Below are 22900 nucleotides of genomic sequence, written 5' to 3' on the forward strand. Positions count from 1 at the left end.
TGAGAGGAAGGCCAGAGAGAGGGAGAGGAAGGCCAGAGAGAGGGAGAGGAAGGCCAGACAGAGGGAGAGGAAGACCAGGCAGAGAAAGAGGAAGACCAGAGAGAGGGAGGCCAGACAGAGGGAGAGGAAGGCCAGAGAGAGGAAGGCCATAGAGAGGGAGAGGAAGACCAGACAGAGGGAGAGGAAGGCCAGACAGAGGAAGACCAGACAGAGGAAGGCCAGACAGAGGGAGAGGAAGGCCAGAGAGAGGGAGAGGAAGGCCAGAGAGAGGGAGAGGAAGGCCAGAGAGAGGGAGAGGAAGACCAGACAGAGGGAGAGGAAGACCAGACAGAGGGAGAGGAAGGCAAGACAGAGGGAGAGGAAGACCAGAAAGAGGGAGAGGAAGGCCAGAGAGAGGGAGAGGAAGGCCAGAGAGAGGAAGGCCAGAGAGAGGGAGGCCAGAGAGAGGGAGGCCAGACAGAGGGAGAGGAAGGCCAGAGAGAGGGAGAGGACGATGTTTTGGGGACTTATGGTGTGTGCGTACGTGTGTGTATGTGTGCTCTGTGTTACCTGCAAGCATCTTGTGCACGGCGGGGGCCACATCCACCTCCGTCAGGCTGTCCCAGGTCTGGGCGTGGTAAAGTCTGATCTGGGCACTACCCTGGAGCGCCAGCCACACTCCCTGGCCGTAGCTCACCATGCAGGTAACACACCTACTGCTGTCTGTGCCCACCTGGAACCAGTGCTGCAGGGGAGAGAGAGAGATTACAACCACCCAGATATCCATTTCATCCATCCATCCATCCATCCATCATTCCATCCATCCATCCATCGTTCCTTCCATCCATCCATCCATCCATCCATCCACCCATCCATCCATCGTTCCATCGTTCCATCCATCCATCCATCGTTCCATCCATCCATCCATCCATCATTCCATCCATCCATCCATCCATCGTTCCATCCATCCATCCATCCATCGTTCGTTCCTTCCATCCATCCATCGTTCCTTCCATCCATCCATCCATCCATCCATCGTTCCATCCATCCATCCATCCATCGTTCCATCCATCCATCCATCCATCGTTCGTTCCTTCCATTCCATCCATCCATCGTTCCATCCATCCATCCATCGTTCCATCCATCCATCCATCGTTCCATCCATCGTTCCAGCCATCCATCCATCGTTCCAGCCATCCATCGTTCGTTCCTTCCATCCATCCATCGTTCCATCCATCGTTCCATCCATCCATCCATCGTTCCATCCATCCATCCATCCATCGTTCCATCCATCCGTCGTTCCATCCATCCATCGTTCCATCCATCCATCGTTCCATCCATCCATCGTTCCATCCATCCATCGTTCCAGCCATCCATCGTTCGTTCCTTCCATCCATCCATCGTTCCATCCATCCATCGTTCCATCCATCCATCCATCCATCCATCGTTCCATCCATCCATCATCCATCCATCCATCGTTCCTTCCATCCATCCATCCATCCATCCATCGTTCCATCCATCCATCCATCCATCCATCGTTCCATCCATCCATCCATCCATCATTCCATCCATCCATCCATCCATCCATCGTTCCATCCATCCATCATCCATCCATCCATCGTTCCTTCCATCCATCCACCCATCCATCCATCGTTCCATCCATCCATCCATCGTTCCATCCATCCATCCATCGTTCCATCCATTCATCCATCCATCATTCCATCCATCCATCCATCCATCCATCGTTCCATCCATCCATCCATCCATCGTTCGTTCCTTCCATCCATCCATACATCCATCGTTCCATCCATCCATCCATCCATCGTTCCATCCATCCATCCATCCATCGTTCGTTCCTTCCATCCATCCATCGTTCCATCCATCCATCCATCGTTCCATCCATCCATCCATCGTTCCATCCATCCATCGATCCATCGTTCCATCCATCCATCGTTCCATCCATCGTTCCATCCATCCATCGTTCCAGCCATCCATCGTTCGTTCCTTTCCATCCATCGTTCCATCCATCCATCCATCCATCGTTCCATCCATCCATCGTTCCATCCATCGTTCCATCCATCCATCGTTCCATCCATCCATCGTTCCATCCATCCATCGTTCCATCCATCCATCGTTCCATCCATCCATCGTTCCATCCATCCATCGTTCCAGCCATCCATCGTTCGTTCCTTCCATCCATCCATCGTTCCATCGTTCCATCCATCCATCCATCGTTCCATCCATCCATCGTTCCATCCATCCATCCATCCATCCATCGTTCCATCCATCCATCATCCATCCATCCATCGTTCCTTCCATCCATCCATCCATCCATCCATCGTTCCATCCATCCATCCATCCATCCATCCATCCATCCATCGTTCCATCCATCCATCCATCCATCCATCCATCCATCCATCCATCCATCCATCCATCCATCCATCCATCGTTCCATCCATCCATCCATCCATCCATCCATCCATCCATCCATCGTTCCATCCATCCATCGTTCCTTCCATCCATCCATCGTTCCATCCATCCATCTTGTGACTGGACCGTAATGTAACCATACCTCTTGCACCAGTGTGGTTGTGTTGATGATGAGAACGCGGTTCTGTGAACCACACCACAGCTTCCCTCCGACCGGGACCATCTTAGTGACAGGACTACTGGGCGTACCAAGACTCAACGTCTGAGATGACTGGGCATCCCAGAAACTCCCCACCTCCCTCTGGTAGACGATGACATCTCCGTTGGCCAGGGACACAAACACCTTGTTGTCCAGGTATCTGAGAGAAGAGAGGGAGGAGATGGTCAGACACTGAAGTAGTGGACACAAACACCTTGTTGTCCAGGTATCTGAGAGAAGAGAGGGAGGAGATGGTCAGAGACTGAAGTAGTGGACACAAACACCTTGTTGTCCAGGTATCTGAGAGAAGAGAGGGAGGAGATGGTCAGACACTGAAGTAGTGGACACAAACACCTTGTTGTCCAGGTATCTGAGAGAAGAGAGGGAGGAGATGGTCAGACACTGAAGTAGTGGACACAAACACCTTGTTGTCCAGGTATCTGAGAGAAGAGAGGGAGGAGATGGTCAGACACTGAAGTAGTGGACACAAAAACCTTGTTGTCCAGGTATCTGAGAGAAGAGAGGGAGGAGATGGTCAGACACTGAAGTAGTGGACAAAAACACCTTGTTGTCCAGGTATCTGAGAGAAGAGAGGGAGGAGATGGTCAGACACTGAAGTAGTGGACACAAACACCTTGTTGTCCAGGTATCTGAGAGAAGAGAGGGAGGAGATGGTCAGACACTGAAGTAGTGGACACAAACACCTTGTTGTCCAGGTATCTGAGAGAAGAGAGGGAGGAGATGGTCAGACACTGAAGTAGTGGACACAAACACCTTGTTGTCCAGGTATCTGAGAGAAGAGAGGGAGGAGATGGTCAGACACTGAAGTAGTAAATCACCATTTAAAGTCACGATAAAGAGGAAAACTTCTCTGATGTTTGAACATGAAAGCATCCAGACTCACAGAATATACAGGATGGGGGCAGAATGCTGCATCTTCATGCTGTTCTTACGGTTCCGGATGTTGTCTGATGACTGGTACACATGGATACTGACAGAGAGAGTTCAAAACAGAGTTAGGATTTCAACGTGTGTTTGTGTGCGTTTCTATACGTGCCGGTGTGTGTGTTTGTATTTGTGTGTGTTGTGTGTTTACCATCCGTCCTCTGTGCCCAGCCACACAGAGCTCTGGTAAGCCTCCGGGTCAATGCTGAGCAGATCCTCCAGACTGGCTCTAGTGAAGGATCCCCGGGAGGAGCGGCGCATCGCTCTCCCGTCCATGGGGCTCTCGCTGTGGGGTCGACCTATTCCACCCACCCCTGGCCTGCCTGGAGCTCCATAAGAACTGGCCACGGGGTAGTCCTGCTCCTCCTCACTACTGGTGGTCTCTGTAGCCATGTCCTTAGAACCAGACCCCTCCTCATCTAGGACAGAGGGACAAAGGATAGTCAGGGTGTTGAAGTCGGTGAAAACTTGTTCCCCAAGCTGGATGAATGGATGGCTTGGGGTTTTATGTGAATATGTGTGTGTGTGTGTGTGTGTGTGTGTGTGTGTGTGTGTGTGTGTGTGTGTGTGAGAGTACTCACAGCCATAGCTGGATGAATGGATGGCTTGGGGTTTTATGTGAATGTGTGTGTGTGTGTATGTGTGTGTGTGAGAGAGTACTCACAGCCATAGCTGGATGAATGGATGGCTTGGGGTTTTATGTGAATATGGGTGTGTGTGTGTGTGTGTGTGTCTGTGTGTGTGAGAGAGTACTCACTGCCATAGCTGGATGACACAGTGGAGTGACTGGCTTGGCTCTGCAGTGTAGAGGAGGGGCTAGGAGAATCTTCATCGTCCGTGTCATCACTATCAAATGGAACTAACTCTGGCCCCGCCCCTGAAGGGGGCTCGGTCAGCTCCAGCGACGAATGAGAGATGGAGATGTGTAGCTGCTGCTGCCGGGTTGGGGTGGAGTCAACAGCTACAGGGGGAGGGGCTGGGGAGTGCTCCACTCCACGTTCCCTAGGAGACACAGGATGCAGGACACTGATTTCTTAGAAGTCAGTAATGTTAGCTAAGCATTGCAGGACATCAACAGTATGTGTGACTATGCTCTGTGTACCAACCTCCCCTTGAGTCCAGGGACCGCGGCGATGCAGATGATCCTAGCAGAGCAGACAGCGATACAAGCCTCTACAGTGGGCTGGTCTCTGATGTTGAGCAGACACACCTGGCCCACGTAACCATCACTGTTACACACCCACACCTCACTGCTGCTCTCTGGACAACTGTGGCTGGGGGAGGCACAGGAGAACTGGGGATGGAGGATAGGAGGAAAAGGACTATGAATACTTAAGTAGGAGTGTTCTCCATCAAGTTGTACCATAGTCAGAATGGCCTGGTAACCACGTCACACAACCAGGGTTGGGCTCAATTCAACTAAAATGACAATTCAATAACCGAAAAAAGGTCATTTATTTTCAAAAAGTAGAAGCTATTTTATTTATTTTTTCTTCAGAATGTTAAATTCAAATCACTTCCTGAATTTGTTGCCTTCAAATCTAATTGAGCCCAACCCTGCACACCATCAGGACAGACTTGTGTCTCTCTTACCTGCATCCCACTACGAGTCTTCATAATGGGGATAGCCTTCAGGAACTCTGGGTCCCACTGGTCCTTATTCATTGCTGCACACATAGGACAAAGGAAGGGAGAGATAGAGGTTATTTACCTACTGTTTACTCTCAAGGGAAAGGCTCTAGTGAACAATCCCTTTTAATACCATGTTAAATAACATGAACATGTGTTTTCTCGTACCCAGTTTCTTCTTGGCATCTTCGAAGGCCTGTTGGAAGTTGCTGCGTGTGTCTGGGGAGCTGAACTCGAAGACGAAGCTGGTTTCTGCCGAGGCGGTGGTCAGCTCCAGCTTGGTGGGCAGGAAGCTCATACTGAAGGCTAGAGACTGTTTCTCTGCAAGCTCCCTGTGGACCGACGCCATCAGGTCCTTTATCACATCATCCAGAGACTGAGGAGAGAGAGGTTTGTTAACGGAGGTGTGTATGAGACTGTTTCTCAGAGAGAGAGGAGAGAGTTGAGAGAGAGGTTTGTTAACCGAGGTGTGTATGAGACTGTTTCTCAGAGAGAGAGGAGAGAGAGAGAAAGGTTTGTTAACGGAGGTGTGTATGAGACTGTTTCTCAGAGAGAGAGGAGAGAGAGAGAGGTTTGTTAACGGAGGTGTGTATGAGACTGTTTCTCAGAGAGAGAGGTTTGTTAACGGAGGTGTGTATGAGACTGTTTCTCAGAGAGAGAGGAGAGAGGTTTGTTAACAGAGGTGTGTATGAGACTGTTTCTCAGAGAGAAAGGAGAGAGAGAGAGAGGTTTGTTAACCGAGGTGTGTATGAGACTGTTTCTCAGAGAGAGAGGAGAGAGAGAGAGGAGAGAGAGAGAGGTTTGTTAACGGAGGTGTGTATGAGACTGTTTCTCAGAGAGAGGAGAGAGTTTTGTTAACAGAGGTGTGTATGAGACTGTTTCTCAGAGAGAGAGGAGAGAGGAGAGAGAGAGAGGTTTGTTAACGGAGGTGTGTATGAGACTGTTTCTCAGAGAGAGAGGAGAGAGAGAGAGGAGAGAGAGAGAGAGGTTTGTTAACCGAGGTGTGTATGAGACTGTTTCTCAGAGAGAGAGGAGAGAGAGAAAGGAGAGAGAGAGAGAGGTTTGTTAACCGAGGTGTGTATGAGACTGTTTCTCAGAGAGAGAGAGAGAGGTTTGTTAACAGAGGTGTGTATGAGACTGTTTCTCAGAGAGAAAGGAGAGAGAGAGAGAGGTTTGTTAACCGAGGTGTGTATGAGACTGTTTCTCAGAGAGAGAGGAGAGAGAGAGAGGTTTGTTAACCGAGGTGTGTAGAGTTTCTCAGAGAGAGTTTGTTAACGGAGGTGTGTATGAGACTGTTTCTCAGAGAGAGAGAGAGTTTTGTTAACAGAGGTGTGTATGAGACTGTTTCTCAGAGAGAGAGGAGAGAGGAGAGAGAGAGAGGTTTGTTAACGGAGGTGTGTATGAGACTGTTTCTCAGAGAGAGAGGAGAGAGAGAGAGAGAGAGGTTTGTTAACCGAGGTGTGTATGAGACTGTTTCTCAGAGAGAGAGGAGAGAGAGAGAGAGAGAGAGGTTTGTTAACAGAGGTGTGTATGAGACTGTTTCTCAGAGAGAGAGAGAGAGGTTTGTTAACGGAGGTGTGTATGAGACTGTTTCCCTGAGAAGGAGAGAGAGGTGTGTGTGTGGGGGAGGGGGACAAATGTAATTGTGTATGAGATCTGTTAGACGACTATGAGACAAGTGCATGTGTGTGTGTGTGTGTGTGTGTGTGTGTTACCTGGTGAGGGAAGCTGAGAGTCTCTGATAGTTTGCTGATCTGTCCCAGTGTACTCAGGTCCTCGTCCAGTCGACCAATCATCTTCTGGATGGTCTCTTTGTTGGTTGCCTGGGAGGGGTCTAACATACAGGAAAAGAGATGATGACATTTGACCTCTGATACTCACAGGAAACTACAGATCCCACATATAACCTACACATATAACCTACAACCTACACATATAACCTATAACCTATAACCATGAGCCGTCAGGAGTCTTACTTTTCACCATCTCCACGTCCTCTAGGGGAAGTTTCCACAGGAATTTATATTTACTGGAAGTGTCGATCACACTGGCAACAGAGTACCTGGAAGAGGGGGAGACAGAAAGACGAGAGGACAGGGAGAGAGATAGTTAGTTATTTCTGTCTACGATGCAATGTGTTTCAGGCAACACCAGGGGGCAGCAAGTCTCCTTTTATTTAACACTGCAAATGATGGGGTGAACCCATAGAGAGTGATAGAGGCCTCTAGTGGCCAAAAGGCTATTTTAGTATGGGCAGCGCCATTGAGGGCTTCAACAAATGTAGTCAACTGGGTGGGGCTTCCGACTTCATTGACTGATCGTTCGTGTCCATCCGGCTCATCAGGAGGGCTCAGCCAAATAGTGAAGAAGTAAATGGACTACTTCAAAATGAAGATAGCCTCAATGGCGCTGCCCATGCGGTCAAATACACTATAATGGCACAGATACAAAGTCCTCTAACTATCTCTATGGGTGAACCAAGGGACCAGGATTCCTGTCTGGAAGCACAGTCTTGTAGTTTAACTCGTCTGGCCCAGAAAGGCAATTTCCATAGACAGACCCATAAAGAAGTCAGACTTCAAATATCCCCCCCCCCATCACTCACACCCAAAGATATTAACATTTTATATTCATCCAAATGTCTGGCATGTTTTTGGATGACGTGGTGACACTGCTCCCTGTGCACACCGAGTGCTAGTACGAAGTCGGGCCGTGTAAACCAACCAGGATATAGACGGTCCATGAATCGGCGGATGCGAACGTGAGTAGGTCAGTTGAAAAACAAAGGTCGCACATCTTGGACCCAGTGTCTAGATCTTTTATACCTCAATGTGGTGAACGTTAAGGGTTAAGGGCATAACGTTGCCAACTCAGATCCTAATATAAAGTCTTTGAATAGCTCGCGTGTTGAGGGTGTTGCCTTACTCAGTCCGTAATAGGGACTTCTCAGGAAGGTTGTTAGTGAGTGGAATGGAACAAATACAAGATGGACTGATCTGTCTGTTTCCATTCTACATTGTGATTCAGAAGCTCAAGCAGCTGCATTGCAGGTGTGTGTGTGTGAGTGTATATGAGTATGTATGTGAATGTGAGTGTGTGTGAGTGTATGTGTGTGTGTGTGTATATGTGTGTGTGTGTGTATATGTGTGTGTATGTGTGTATGTGAGTGTGTGTGTGAGTGTATACGTGTGTGTGTGTATGTGTGTATGTGAGTGTGTATGTGAGTGTATATGTGTATGTGAGTGTGTGTGTGTGTGTGTGTGTGTGTGTGTGTGTGTGTATGTGAGTGTATGTGAGTGTGTGTGTGTGTGAGTATGTGTGTGTGTGTGTATATGTGAGTGTATGTGAGTGTGTGTGTATGTGAGTGTGTGTGTGTGTGTATGTGAGTGTGTGTGTGTATGTGAGTTAGTGAGTGTGTATATGTGTGTGTGTGTGTGTGTGTATGTGAGTGTGTATGTGAGTGTGTGTGTGTGTGTGTATGTGTATATGTATGTGTATATGTGTGTGTGTGTGTGTGTATATGTGTGTGTGTGTGTGTATATGTGTGTGTGTGTGTGTGTGTGTGTGTGTGTGTGTGTGTGTGTGTGTGTGTGTGAGTGTGTGTCACTCATGCTGCCAAACACATCCTCATAAAACATATAAAATAGCCTCCAACCCTCTACTCAGCAAATTGGATGCAGTCTATCACAGTGCCATCTGTTTTGTCACCAAAGCCCCATATACTACCCACCACTGCGACCTGTACGCTCTCGTTGGCTGGCCCTCGCTACACATTCGTCGCCAAACTCACTGGCTCCAAGTCATCTACAAGTCTCTGCTAGGTAAAGCCCCGCCTTATCTCAGCTCACTGGTCACCATAGCAGCACCCACCCGTAGCACACGCTCCAGCAGGTATATTTCATTGGTCACCCCCAAAACCAATTCCTTCTTTTGGCCGCCTTTCCTTACAGTTCTCTGCTGCCTATGACTGGAACAAACTGCAAAAATCACTGATGATCACTCATATCTCCCTCACTAGCTTTCAGCACCAGCTGTCAGAGCAGCACACAGATCACTGCACCTGTGCATAGCCCATCTATCTTGCTCCTTTGCACCCCAGTATCTCTACTTGCACATTCATCTTCTGCACATTTCCCATTCCAGTGTTTAATTGGTATATTGTAATTACTTCGCCACTACGGCCTATTTAGTGCCTTAACTCCCTTATCTCACCTCATTTGCTCACATCGTATATAGACTTGTTTCTACTGTATTATTGACTGTATGTTTGTTTTACTCCATGTGTAACTCTGTGTCGTTGTATGTGTCGAACTGCTTTGCTTTATCTTGGCCAGGTCGCAGTTGTAAATGAGAACTTGTTCTCAACTGGCCTACCTGGTTAAATAAAGGTGTTCTCAACTGGCCTACCTGGATAAATAAAGGTGTTCTCAACTAGCCTACCTGGTTAAATAAAGGTGTTCTCAACTAGCCTACCTGGTTAAATAAAGGTGTTCTCAACTAGCCTACCTGGTTAAATAAAGGTGTTCTCAACTAGCCTACCTGGTTAAATAAAGGTGTTCTCAACTAGCCTACCTGGTTAAATAAAGGTGTTCTCAACTAGCCTACCTGGTTAAATAAAGGTGTTCTCAACTGGCCTACCTGGTGAAATAAAGGTGTTCTCAACTAGCCTACCTGGTTAAATAAAGGTGTTCTCAACTAGCCTACCTGGTTAAATAAAGGTGTTCTCAACTGGCCTACCTGGTGAAATAAAGGTGTTCTCAACTAGCCTACCTGGTTAAATAAAGGTGTTCTCAACTAGCCTACCTGGTGAAATAAAGGTGTTCTCAACTAGCCTACCTGGTTAAATAAAGGTGTTCTCAACTAGCCTACCTGGTTAAATAAAGGTGTTCTCAACTAGCCTACCTGGTTAAATAAAGGTGTTCTCAACTAGCCTACCTGGTTAAATAAAGGTGTTCTCAACTAGCCTACCTGGTTAAATAAAGGTGTTCTCAACTAGCCTACCTGGTTAAATAAAGGTGTTCTCAACTAGCCTACCTGGTTAAATAAAGGTGTTCTCAACTAGCCTACCTGGTTAAATAAAGGTGTTCTCAACTAGCCTACCTGGTTAAATAAAGGTGTTCTCAACTAGCCTACCTGGTTAAATAAAGGTGTTCTCAACTGGCCTACCTGGTTAAATAAAGGTGTTCTCAACTGGCCTACCTGGTTAAATAAAGGTGTTCTCAACTGGCCTACCTGGTTAAATAAATGTGTTCTCAACTAGCCTACCTGGTTAAATAAAGGTGTTCTCAACTAGTCTACCTGGTTAAATAAAGGTGTTCTCAACTGGCCTACCTGGTTAAATAAAGGTGTTCTCAACTAGTCTACCTGGTTAAATAAAGGTGTTCTCAACTAGCCTACCTGGTTAAATAAAGGTGTTCTCAACTAGCCTACCTGGTTAAATAAAGGTGTTCTCAACTAGCCTACCTGGTTAAATAAAGGTGTTCTCAACTGGCCTACCTGGTTAAATAAAGGTGTTCTCAACTGGCCTACCTGGTTAAATAAAGGTGTTCTCAACTAGCCTACCTGGTTAAATAAAGGTGTTCTCAACTGGCCTACCTGGTTAAATAAAGGTGTTCTCAACTAGCCTACCTGGTTAAATAAAGGTGTTCTCAACTAGCCTACCTGGTTAAATAAAGGTGTTCTCAACTAGCCTACCTGGTTAAATAAAGGTGTTCTCAACTAGCCTACCTGGTTAAATAAAGGTGTTCTCAACTAGCCTACCTGGTTAAATAAAGGTGTTCTCAACTAGCCTACCTGGTTAAATAAAGGTGTTCTCAACTGGCCTACCTGGTTAAATAAAGGTGAAATAAAAAATAAATAATAATATGTGTGTGTATGTGTGTGTTTGTGAGTGTGTATGTGAATGTGTGTGTGTGTGTGTTTGTGAGTGTGTATGTGAATGTGTGTGCGTATATGTGTGTTTGTGAGTGTGTATGTGAATGTGTGTGTGTATGTGAATGTGTGTGTGTATATGTGTGTTTGTGAGTGTGTATGTGAATGTGTGTGTGTTTGTGAGTGTGTATGTGAATGTGTGTGCGTATATGTGTGTTTGTGAGTGTGTATGTGAATGTGTGTGTGTATGTGTGTGTTTGTGAGTGTGTATGTGAATGTGTGTGTGTATGTGTGTGTTTGTGAGTGTGTATGTGAATGTGTGTGTGTATGTGTGTGTTTGTGAGTGTGTATGTGAATGTGTGTGTATGTGTGTGTTTGTGAGTGTGTATGTGAATGTGTGTGTGTATGTGAGTGTGTATGTGAATGTGTGTGCGTATATGTGTGTTTGTGAGTGTGTATGTGAATGTGTGTGTGTTTGTGAGTGTGTATGTGAATGTGTGTGCGTATATGTGTGTTTGTGAGTGTGTATGTGAATGTGTGTGTGTATGTGTGTGTTTGTGAGTGTGTATGTGAATGTGTGTGTGTATGTATGTGTTTGTGAGTGTGTATGTGAATGTGTGTGTGTATGTGTGTGTTTGTGAGTGTGTATGTGAATGTGTGTGTGTATGTGTGTGTTTGTGAGTGTGTATGTGAATGTGTGTGTGTATATGTGTGTTTGTGAGTGTGTATGTGAATGTGTGTGTGTATGTGTGTGTTTGTGAGTGTGTATGTGAATGTGTGTGTGTGTATGTGTGTGTTTGTGAGTGTGTATGTGAATGTGTGTGCGTATATGTGTGTTTGTGAGTGTGTATGTGAATGTGTGTGTGTATGTGTGTGTTTGTGAGTGTGTATGTGAATGTGTGTGTGTATATGTGTGTTTGTGAGTGTGTATGTCTCACAGGCTCATGGAGCTGCGTCTCAGGGATCCAGACTTCCTCTTGAGGGTGGTGCATATGAGCAGATCACTGAAGAGGAAGAGAGAGCGGTCCTTCTTACCCCCCACCGTCTTCTGCAGAGACAGAGAGACAGACAGAGAGACAGAGACAGAGAGACAGACAGACAGAGAGACAGAGAGAGAGACAGAGAGAGAGACAGACAGAGAGAGAGAAAGACAGAGAGACAGACAGAGACAGAGAGACAGACAGACAGAGAGACAGAGACAGAGAGACAGAGAGACAGACAGAGAGAGAAAGACAGAGAGACAGAGACAGACAGAGACAGAGACAGAGACAGAGAGACAGAGACAGACAGACAGACAGACAGACAGACAGACAGACAGACAGACAGACAGACAGACAGACAGACAGACAGACAGACAGAGTGAGAGAGTGAGAGAGACAGCGACAGAGAGAGAAACACAGTCCTATCCTTCTCATCCGTTATCTAGATTGTAGATTGATATCTGACAGAGGGCAGTCCCTCAGCAGAGCAGTCCCTCAGCAGAGCAGTCCCTCAGCAGAGCATCTATGGTCCCCGCTGTCAGACTCTATCCAGAAGAGCATCATAATAGCACAACGTCAATCTACTGTCTGAGTGTCTCAGACTCACCGCCTCCATCACCATCTCCTGTCTCAGGAACTTCCTCATTGGGTTAAGGATCTGTCAGAGAGAGAGAGAGATTATAATCATTATTACAGTACCATCAACTTTGAGATAGCAAAAGAAAGCACAATGTATAATCTTCAAACTTTCTAAACATTTAATTAAAAAACTGAATATATATATTCTGTTTTTTAATTAAATGTTTTAAACACACACACACACACACACACACACACACACACACACACACACACACACACACACACACACACACAATCCCAATCCGGTTAGCATTGCCTTTGCCGTCGGTCACTTAGAAATGTCCTTGTTTTCCATGAAAACCTACATGAAATGAGTTGCAAATTAATAGGAAATATAGTCAAGATGTTAAAAAGGTTCTAAGTAAAGTTTGCTGACAAACGCAGTTGACAGTGAGAAGATGTTTATTTTTTTGCTGAGTTTCGATGTCAATTTGTTGAGGTAATCTGAAGAGATTTCACCCCATGCTTCCTGAAGCACCTCCCACAAGTTGGATTGGCTTGATGGGCAGTTCTTACGTACCATACGGTCAAGCTGCTCCCACAACAGCTCAATAGGGTTGAGATCCGGTGACTGTGCTGGCCACTCCATTATAGACAGAATACCAGCGGACTGCTTCCTCTAGCATGCTCCCACAACAGCTCAATAGGGTTGAGATCCGGTGACTGTGCTGGCCACTCCATTATAGACAGAATACCAGCGGACTGCTTCCTCTAGCATGCTCCCACAACAGCTCAATAGGGTTGAGATCCGGTGACTGCTGGCCACTCCATTATAGACAGAATACCAGCTGACTGCTTCTTCCCTAAATAGTTCTTGCATAGTTTGGAGCTGTGCTTTGGGTCATTGTCCTGTTGTAGGAGGAAATTGGCTCCAATTAATCACTGTCCACAGGGTATGGCATAGCGTTGCAAAATGGAGTGATGGCCTTCCTTCTCAAGATCCCTTTTACCCTGAACAAATCTCCCACTTTACCACCACCAAAGCACCCCCAGACCATCACATTGCCTCCACCATGCTTGACAGATGGCGTCAAGCACTCCTCCAGCATCTTTTCATTTTTCTTTGTGATCCGAACACCTCAAAATTAGATTTGCCTGTCCATCTTCCACTGTCCAGTGTCTGTGTTATTTTGCCCATCTTAATCTTTTCTTTTTATTGGCAAGTCTGAGACATTGCTTTTTCTTTGCAACTCTGCCTAGAAGGCCAGCCTCCCGGAGTCGCCTCTTCACTGTTGACGTTGAGACTGGTGTTTTGCGGGTACTATTTAATGAAGCTGCCAGTTGAGGACTTGTGAGGTGTCTGTTTCTCAAACTAGACACTAATGTACTTGTCCTCTTGTACACCGGGGCCTCCTACTCCTCTTTCTATTCTGGTTAGAGCCAGTTTGCTCTGTTCTGTGAAAAGAGTAGTACACAGCGTTGTACGAGATCTTGGCAATTCCTCGCATGGAATAGCCTTCATTTCTTAAAACAAGAATAGACTGACAAGTTTCAGAAGAAAGTTAATTGTTTCTGGTCATTTTGAGCTTGTAATCGAACCCACAAATGCTGATGCTCCAGATACTCAACTAGTCTAATGAAGGACAGTTTTATTGCTTCTTTAATCAGAACAACAGTTTTCAGCTGTACTAACATAATTGCAAAAGGGTTTTCTAATGATCAATTAGCCTTTTAAAATGATAAACTTGGATTAGCTAACACAACGTGCCATTGGAACACAGGAGTGATGGTTGCTGATAATGGGCCTATGTACGCCTATGTAGATATTCCCTAAAAACAATTTTTTAAATATGCCGTTTCCAGCTACAAGTAATTTACAATATTAACAATGTCTCTGATCAATTTGATGTTATTTTAATGTTTTTAAAAAATTGCTTTTCTTTCGAAAACAAGGACATTTCTAAGTGACCCTAAACTTTTGAACGGTAGTGTATGTGTGAGTGTCCTACATCTCTGACGTGTTCCACTCCCTCGATGTGGGCTTCTATCTCCTGCATGACGCGTGTCTCCCTCTCCACCTCCTCCGCAGAGCGACGCCCCTTATTGATCTTCTCAGCCAATCGCTTGATGTCTCTCTGGGCGTCCAATAGCAACGGGTGGTCTGGATGTTCCTCAGGAGTGTGCTTCAACAGATCCTAGAGAACAGGGACACCACATTTTACTACCAAGTAAAAGGAAGCTCCACCTGTAAGAGAATACGCCTTCATATACAGTGGGGCAAAAAAGTATTTAGTCAGCCATCAATTGTGCAAGTTCTCCCACTTAAAAAGATGAGAGAGGCCTGTAATTTTCATCATAGGTACACTTCAACTATGACAGACAAAATGAGGGGAAGAAAATCCAGAAAATCACATTGTAGGATTTTTAATGAATTTATTTGCAAATTATGGTGGAAAATAAAATGACTAAATACTTTTTTGCCCCACTGTATATACAAGCTTCTTTTCATCTTTCATACGCAGGCCTTCAACACTAAATTGGGATCCTGAACATCTTGGCCATGTACTGTTATAATCTCCACCCGGCACAGCCAGAAGAGGACTGGCCACCCCTCAGAGCCTGGTTCCTCTCTATGTTTTTTCCTAGATTCCTGCCTTTCTAGGGAGTTTTTCCTAGCCACTGTACTTCTACATCTGCATGGGCTGGGTTTCTGTACAGCACTTTGTGACATCTGCTGATGTAAAGGGCTTAATAAATACATTTGATTGATTGACTGAGTTCGGCAGAGTCGAGGGGACTCACCTTGACCAGCAGCTCATAACGGGGGATCCTCTGGACAGGCTTGATCATCAGATCACCCAGGGCCTGCTTCTCCTTGTTCTCACGCATACTGGTCTGTGTGTGTGTGTGTGGGGGGGGGGGGGGAAGACAGAAAAGAGAGACAGGGAGAACGGGACAGAGTTCTAGTCAGACATACAGTACATATGAGCCATACGATGTGAATAATCGGTCTGGTTTCTCCACAGACACTAGATGGCGGTATGGTTCCACATTCTGATCAGTCACCCTCCTGTGACCGTCTCACTGAAGAAGACCTGTGACTTTTTTAAAGTAATCTAGTCTGGTCAAAGGTCAACTATAGAGGGGATAAAAACAACAGATGGAGAAATAGGGACACACACACACACACACACACTGAACTATACACAGACAGACATGCAGGAACACACATCCACATGTTTTGAGCTCAATGTCTCAGCTCTGCCAATCAGTAGCCATCTGACTAGTGAGGAACTGCCCCTCCCTACCTTCAGGCTATGCTCAAACACTACACCCCAACCTGAGCACTGCGTTCGGGCCCCTCTGGTCTCTTGGCCCTCCCACCCCTGCTAAATTACTCAAATGTAAATGATTCCCTTCAGCGGAACCTGCCTATCACACCTGTGTGTGTGTCATCCAAAAGAACTGGGCCAGACTTCTCTACCTCAAGCCAGGTGTACACTACACGACTGTGGACCCAATTAAGCTGTCCTAGACACGTTTAGAAGATGGGAGATCAAATCTATGTCGTGGCCCACTCGGGTCAGAGACGTAATCCGAGGGGCTATCGATCCCGTCTTTGAGAAGTCCCAGACATCCTGACCAGATATTTTCAAACAGGTTTGATTTTATATCGACACAAAATCTGTAATGCTCTTGTTTATGTAGACTAGAGAAGGACAGATGACTAGTACTATAATGAACATGTAGACTAGAGAAGGACAGATGACTCGTACTAGAATGAATATGTAGACTAGAGAAGGACAGGTGACTAGTACTATAATGAATATGTAGACTAGAGAAGGACAGATGACTAGTACTATAATGAATATGTAGACTAGAGAAGGACAGATGACTAGTACTAGAATGAATATGTAGACTAGAGAAGATGACAGATGACTAGTAGACTAGAATGAATATGTAGACTAGACTAGAGAAGACAGATGACTAGTACTAGAATGAATATGTAGACTAGAGAAGGACAGATGACTAGTACTAGAAAGGACAGATGAATATGTAGACTAGAGAAGGACAGATGACTAGTACTATAATGAATATGTAGACTAGAGAAGGACAGATGACTAGTACTAGAATGAATATGTAGACTAGAGAAGGACAGATGACTAGTACTAGAATGAATATGTAGACTAGAGAAGAACAGATGACTAGTACTAGAATGAATATGTAGACTAGAGAAGGACAGATGACTAGTACTATAATGAATATGTAGACTAGAGAAGAACAGATGACTAGTACTATAATGAATATGTAGACTAGAGAAGGACAGATGACTAGTACTAGAATGAATATGTAGACTAGAGAAGGACAGATGACTAGTACTAGAATGAATATGTAGACTAGAGAAGGACAGATGACTAGTACTAGAATGAATATGTAGACTAGAGAAGAACAGATGACAGGTGAATATGTAGACTAGAAAGAATAGATGACTAGACTAGAATGAATATGTAACTAGAGAAGACAGATGACTAGTACTAGAATGAATATGTAGACTAGAGAAGGACAGATGACTAGTACTATAATGAATATGTAGACTAGAGAAGGACAGATGACTAGTACTAGAATGAATATGTAGACTAGAGAAGGACAGATGACTAGTACTAGAATGAATATGTAGACTAGAGAAGAACAGATGACTAGTACTAGAATGAATATGTAGACTAGAGAAGAACAGATGACTAGTACTATAATGAACATGTAGACTAGAGAAGGACAGATGACTAGTACTAGAATGAATATGTAGACTAGAATGAATATGTAGACTAGAGAAGGACAGATGACTAGTACTATAATGAATATGTAGACTAGAGAAGGACAGATGACTCGTACTAGAATGAATATGTAGACTAGAGAAGGACAGATGACTCGTACTAGAATGAATATGTAGACTAGAGAAGGACAGATGACTCGTACTAGAATGAATATGTAGACTAGAGAAGAACAGATGAATATGTAGACTAGAGAAGGACAGATGACTAGAATGAATATGTAGACTAGAGAAGGACAGATGACTAGTACTATAATGAATATGTAGACTAGAGAAGGACAGATGACTAGTACTATAATGAATATGTAGACTAGAGAAGGACAGATGACTAGTACTAGAATGAATATGTAGACTAGAGAAGGACAGATGACTAGTACTAGAATGAATATGTAGACTAGAGAAGGACAGATGACTAGTACTAGAATGAATATGTAGACTAGAGAAGAACAGATGACTAGTACTAGAATGAATATGTAGACTAGAGAAGAAGATGACTAGTACTAGAATGAATGACTAGTGACTATAATGAATATGTAGACTAGAGAAGGACAGATGACTCGTACTAGAATGAATATGTAGACTAGAGAAGGACAGATGACTAGTACTAGAATGAATATGTAGACTAGAGAAGGACAGATGACTAGTACTAGAATGAATATGTAGACTAGAGAAGGACAGATGACTAGTACTAGAATGAAGAACAGATGACTAGTACTATAATGAATATGTAGACTAGAGAAGGACAGATGACTAGTACTAGAATGAACATGTAGACTAGAGAAGGACAGATGACTAGTACTAGAATGAATATGTAGACTAGAGAAGGACAGATGACTAGTACTATAATGAATATGTAGACTAGAGAAGAACAGATGACTAGTACTAGAATGAACATGTAGACTAGAGAAGGACAGATGACTCGTACTAGAATGAATATGTAGACTAGAGAAGAACAGATGACTAGTACTAGAATGAACATGTAGACTAGAGAAGGACAGATGACTAGTACTAGAATGAATATGTAGACTAGAGAAGGACAGATGACTAGTACTATAATGAATATGTAGACTAGAGAAGAACAGATGACTAGTACTAGAATGAACATGTAGACTAGAGAAGGACAGATGACTGACTAGTACTAGAATGAATATGAATATGTAGACTAGAGAAGGACAGATGACTAGTACTAGAATGAATATGTAGACTAGAGAAGATGACAGATGACTATGTAGACTAGAGAAGGACAGATGACTAGAAATGAACATGTAGACTAGAGAAGGACAGATGACTCGTACTAGAATGAATATGTAGACTAGAGAAGGACAGATGACTAGTACTATAATGAATATGTAGACTAGAGAAGAACAGATGACTAGTACTATAATGAATATGTAGACTAGAGAAGGACAGATGACTCGTACTAGAATGAATATGTAGACTAGAGAAGGACAGATGACTAGTACTATAATGAATATGTAGACTAGAGAAGAACAGATGACTAGTACTAGAATGAACATGTAGACTAGAGAAGGACAGATGACTCGTACTAGAATGAATATGTAGACTAGAGAAGGACAGATGACTAGACTAGAATGAAGGACAGATGACAGATGACTCGTACTAGAATGAATATGTAGACTAGAGAAGGACAGGTGACTAGTACTATAATGAACATGTAGACTAGAGAAGGACAGATGACTAGTACTAGAATGAATATGTAGACTAGAGAAGAACAGATGACTAGTACTATAATGAATATGTAGACTAGAGAAGGACAGATGACTAGTACTAGAATGACTAGTACTAGAATGACTAGAATGAACACATGACTCGTAGAATGAACATGTAGACTAGAGAAGGACAGATGACTAGTACTATAATGAATATGTAGACTAGAGAAGGACAGATGACTAGTACTAGAATGAATATGTAGACTAGAGAAGGACAGATGACTAGTACTATAATGAATATGTAGACTAGAGAAGGACAGATGACTAGTACTAGAATGAATATGTAGACTAGAGAAGGACAGATGACTAGTACTAGAATGAATATGTAGACTAGAGAAGGACAGATGACTAGTACTAGAATGAATATGTAGACTAGAGAAGGACAGATGACTAGTACTAGAATGAATATGTAGACTAGAGAAGGACAGATGACTAGTACTAGAATGAACATGTAGACTAGAGAAGGACAGATGACTAGTACTAGAATGAATATGTAGACTAGAGACTAGAGAAGGAAGAACTAGATGAATGAACTGTAGACTACTATAAGAATGAATATGTAGACTAGAGAAGGACAGATGACTGACTAGTACTAGAATGAAGTACTAGAATGAACAGACTAGAGAAGGACAGGTGACTAGTACTATAATGAATATGTAGACTAGAGAAGGACAGGTGACTAGTACTAGAATGAATATGTAGACTAGAGAAGGACAGATGACTAGTACTATAATGAATATGTAGACTAGAGAAGGACATGTAACTAGTACTAGAATGAATATGTAGACTAGAGAAGGACAGGTGACTAGTACTAGAATGAATATGTAGACTAGAGAAGGACAGATGACTAGTAGTATAATGAATATGTAGACTAGAGAAGGACAGATGACTAGTACCATAATGAATATGTAGACTAGAGAAGGACATGTAACTAGTACTAGAATGAATATGTAGACTAGAGAAGGACAGATGACTAGTACTATAATGAATATGTAGACTAGAGAAGGACAGATGACTAGTACTATAATGAATATGTAGACTAGAGAAGGACAGGTAACTAGTACTAGAATGAATATGTAGACTAGAGAAGGACAGGTGACTAGTACTAGAATGAATATGTAGACTAGAGAAGGACATGTGACTAGTACTAGAATGAATATGTAGACTAGAGAAGAACAGGTAACTAGTACTAGAATGAATATGTAGACTAGAGAAAGACAGGTAACTAGTACTATAATTAATATGTAGACTAGAGAAGGACAGATGACTCGTACTAGAATGAACATGTAGACTAGAGAAGAACAGATGACTAGTACTAGAATGAATATGTAGACTAGAGAAGGACAGGTGACTAGTACTAGAATTAATATGTAGACTAGAGAAGAACAGATGACTAGTACTAGAATGAATATGTAGACTAGAGAAGGACAGGTGACTAGTACTAGAATTAATATGTAGACTAGAGGACAGGTGACTAGTACTAGAATGAATATGTAGAGAAGGACAGGTGACTAGTACTAGAATGAATATGTAGACTAGAGGACAGGTGACTAGTACTAGAATTAATATGTAGACTAGAGGACAGGTGACTAGTACTAGAATGAATATGTAGACTAGAGGACAGGTGACTAGTACTAGAATGAATATGTAGACTAGAGAAGGACAGATGACTAGTACTAGAATGAATATGTAGACTAGAGGACAGGTGACTAGTACTAGAATGAATATGTAGACTAGAGGACAGATGACTCGTACTAGAATGCGTTTGTACTTGCCTTTAACTAAAGCGTCAAAATTGTTACGAGCTCTGAAGTTCATAGGCAATATTATTCAATTCAAACTGTTGGCTAGATATTTCAACACTGTATGCAAAGCGTGAATGTCTGACTGGAAACGTTTATGAGGCTGCTTTGAGCCACAGCTCGTTCTAGCTAGTATAGTACTGTAGAGTAGGGGTGTGTTGTATTGTTGTATTTATGAGGCTGCTTTGAGCAGTTTGAAGGACACAATTATTATTTAAATAAAAATCATTATTTATAACCTTGTCAACGTCTTGACTACGTTTCCTACTCATTTTGCAACTCGTTTCATGTATTTTTTCCATGGAAAACAAGGGCATTTCTAAGTGACCCTAAACTTTTGAACGGTAGTGTACACACTCACCTCCAGGAACTTGAGGAATGCCGGCTTGGCCTCCTTTGCGATCCTCACGGCGTCTTTGGCGTTCAGAAAGTTATCGATGTATGCTGAATAAATATTAGCAAGAATCTCTTTGGAGAACTGTGAGGAAGAGAGAAAGATAGAGAGGAGAGAGAAAGTTAACAGGCAAACGGGAATATAAACACAGTGTAAAAGGCCCCCCTCATACTAGGTTTGATTTGCTACTAGCATAATCCAGCTACGTAGAGTGAGGAACTGCCTGTGCCTCGTATACTCCCTTAAAAGACTTTTGCTTGAAAAACAAGAAAAAAAAAGTGGCAATATTACTGTTTGTCCCTTTAGAGACACCGTAGCAACAACATATCCAGTATACATCACCTGAAATAGTCAGAATTAATCTGAGATGAATCAAGAAATCTGTCATTAATTTTGTCGTTTTTGCAGAGTAGGTCTTAGTTAGATATAAAATTGTGTGACTAAGACGTTTGGTGCAGTATTTCTCAAGCGGAAAAAAAAGCAAGAAAACTAGTCGTCTCTTGTTGAATGACAACAAACACTTCCGTCCATAGTTTCCACTCTGACTAGTAGTAGTACTGTTGACTAATCACTGAAAAAGGGGCGTGGAAGAAAAAAAACTACCAAACACCAAAACAAACAAAAACATTTTGTCATAATATATGCGCGGACCTGTTCGAAGGATGCGACAGGCTATAAACTGACACTGAAGGAGGGTGAATCTTGCCCGGCAACAAGTGGTTGGTGAGCCTGGCTCTGGCTGGGATTGGCCAATATGGTGATACATAGGAAGCCTCCCTCCAGGCTTAAAAACCAATGTAAAAAAGGGCATGCCTCGATTGGGGGAAAGGGGCATGCCTCGATTGGGGGAAAGGGGCATGCCTCGATTGGGGGAAAGGGGCATGCCTCGATTGGGGGAAAGGGGCATGCCTCGATTGGGGGAAAGGGGCATGCCTCGATTGGGGGAAAGGGGCATTCCTCGATTGGGGGAAAGGGGCATTCCTCGATTGGGGGAAAGGGGCATGCCTCGATTGGGGGAAAGGGGCATGCCTCGATTGGGGGAAAGGGGCATGCCTCAATTGGGGGAAAGGGGCATGCCTCGATTGGGGGAAAGGGGCATTCCTCAATTGGGGAAAAAGGGCATTCCTCAATTAGGGAAAAATGGCATTCCTCCGTGGGGAAAAGGGGCATTCCTCCGTGGGGAAAAGGGGCATTCCTCCGTGGGGAAAATGGGCATTCCTCCGTGGGGAAAATGGGCATCCTCCGTGGGGAAAATGGGCATCCTCCGTGGGGAGAGAGACAAACGCACACATCCACAGGACGTGTTGCACAACACGCATTATGGCATGCTCCCCACACTGACACACACTGTGACTCACTCTGACCTGCCTTTCTTCTACACAATGGAGATGAGTGAGGAGGAGAGACAGAAATGAGAGGGGGGACAGGAAATGAAAAGAGACAGAAAGAGAGAGAGAGAGACACAGACAGAATAAAGAGAGAGAGAGAGAGAGAGAGAGAGAGAGACAGAGAGACACAGAGAGAGACAGAC

General features: G+C 44.0%; 2 protein-coding genes across 2 annotated transcripts in view; one reads left to right on the forward strand and one right to left on the reverse strand.

The window, feature by feature from the left end:
• Positions 1-22900, reverse strand: part of LOC115116717 (rho guanine nucleotide exchange factor 17-like) — a 144552-nt gene that overhangs the window by 3636 nt on the left and 118016 nt on the right. The window contains 15 exon segments of the mRNA XM_065000532.1: positions 550-724; positions 2552-2768; positions 3513-3599; positions 3705-3972; positions 4311-4555; positions 4660-4847; positions 5147-5220; positions 5351-5558; positions 6898-7016; positions 7159-7244; positions 11992-12101; positions 12641-12691; positions 14625-14810; positions 15418-15510; positions 21337-21453. Coding sequence (XP_064856604.1) covers positions 550-724; positions 2552-2768; positions 3513-3599; positions 3705-3972; positions 4311-4555; positions 4660-4847; positions 5147-5220; positions 5351-5558; positions 6898-7016; positions 7159-7244; positions 11992-12101; positions 12641-12691; positions 14625-14810; positions 15418-15510; positions 21337-21453 — 2224 coding nt within the window.
• LOC135574919 (guanine nucleotide exchange factor subunit RIC1-like) lies at positions 1253-1939 on the forward strand (the record flags this gene model as incomplete). The annotated part of the gene is made up of 1 exon (XM_065027040.1): positions 1253-1939. A coding segment is annotated over one exon (687 nt), but the record flags the coding sequence as incomplete, so codon positions are not given.

Source organism: Oncorhynchus nerka, linkage group LG14 (genome assembly GCF_034236695.1).
Source record: "Oncorhynchus nerka isolate Pitt River linkage group LG14, Oner_Uvic_2.0, whole genome shotgun sequence".
In the NCBI taxonomy this organism is placed as follows: domain Eukaryota; kingdom Metazoa; phylum Chordata; class Actinopteri; order Salmoniformes; family Salmonidae; genus Oncorhynchus; species Oncorhynchus nerka.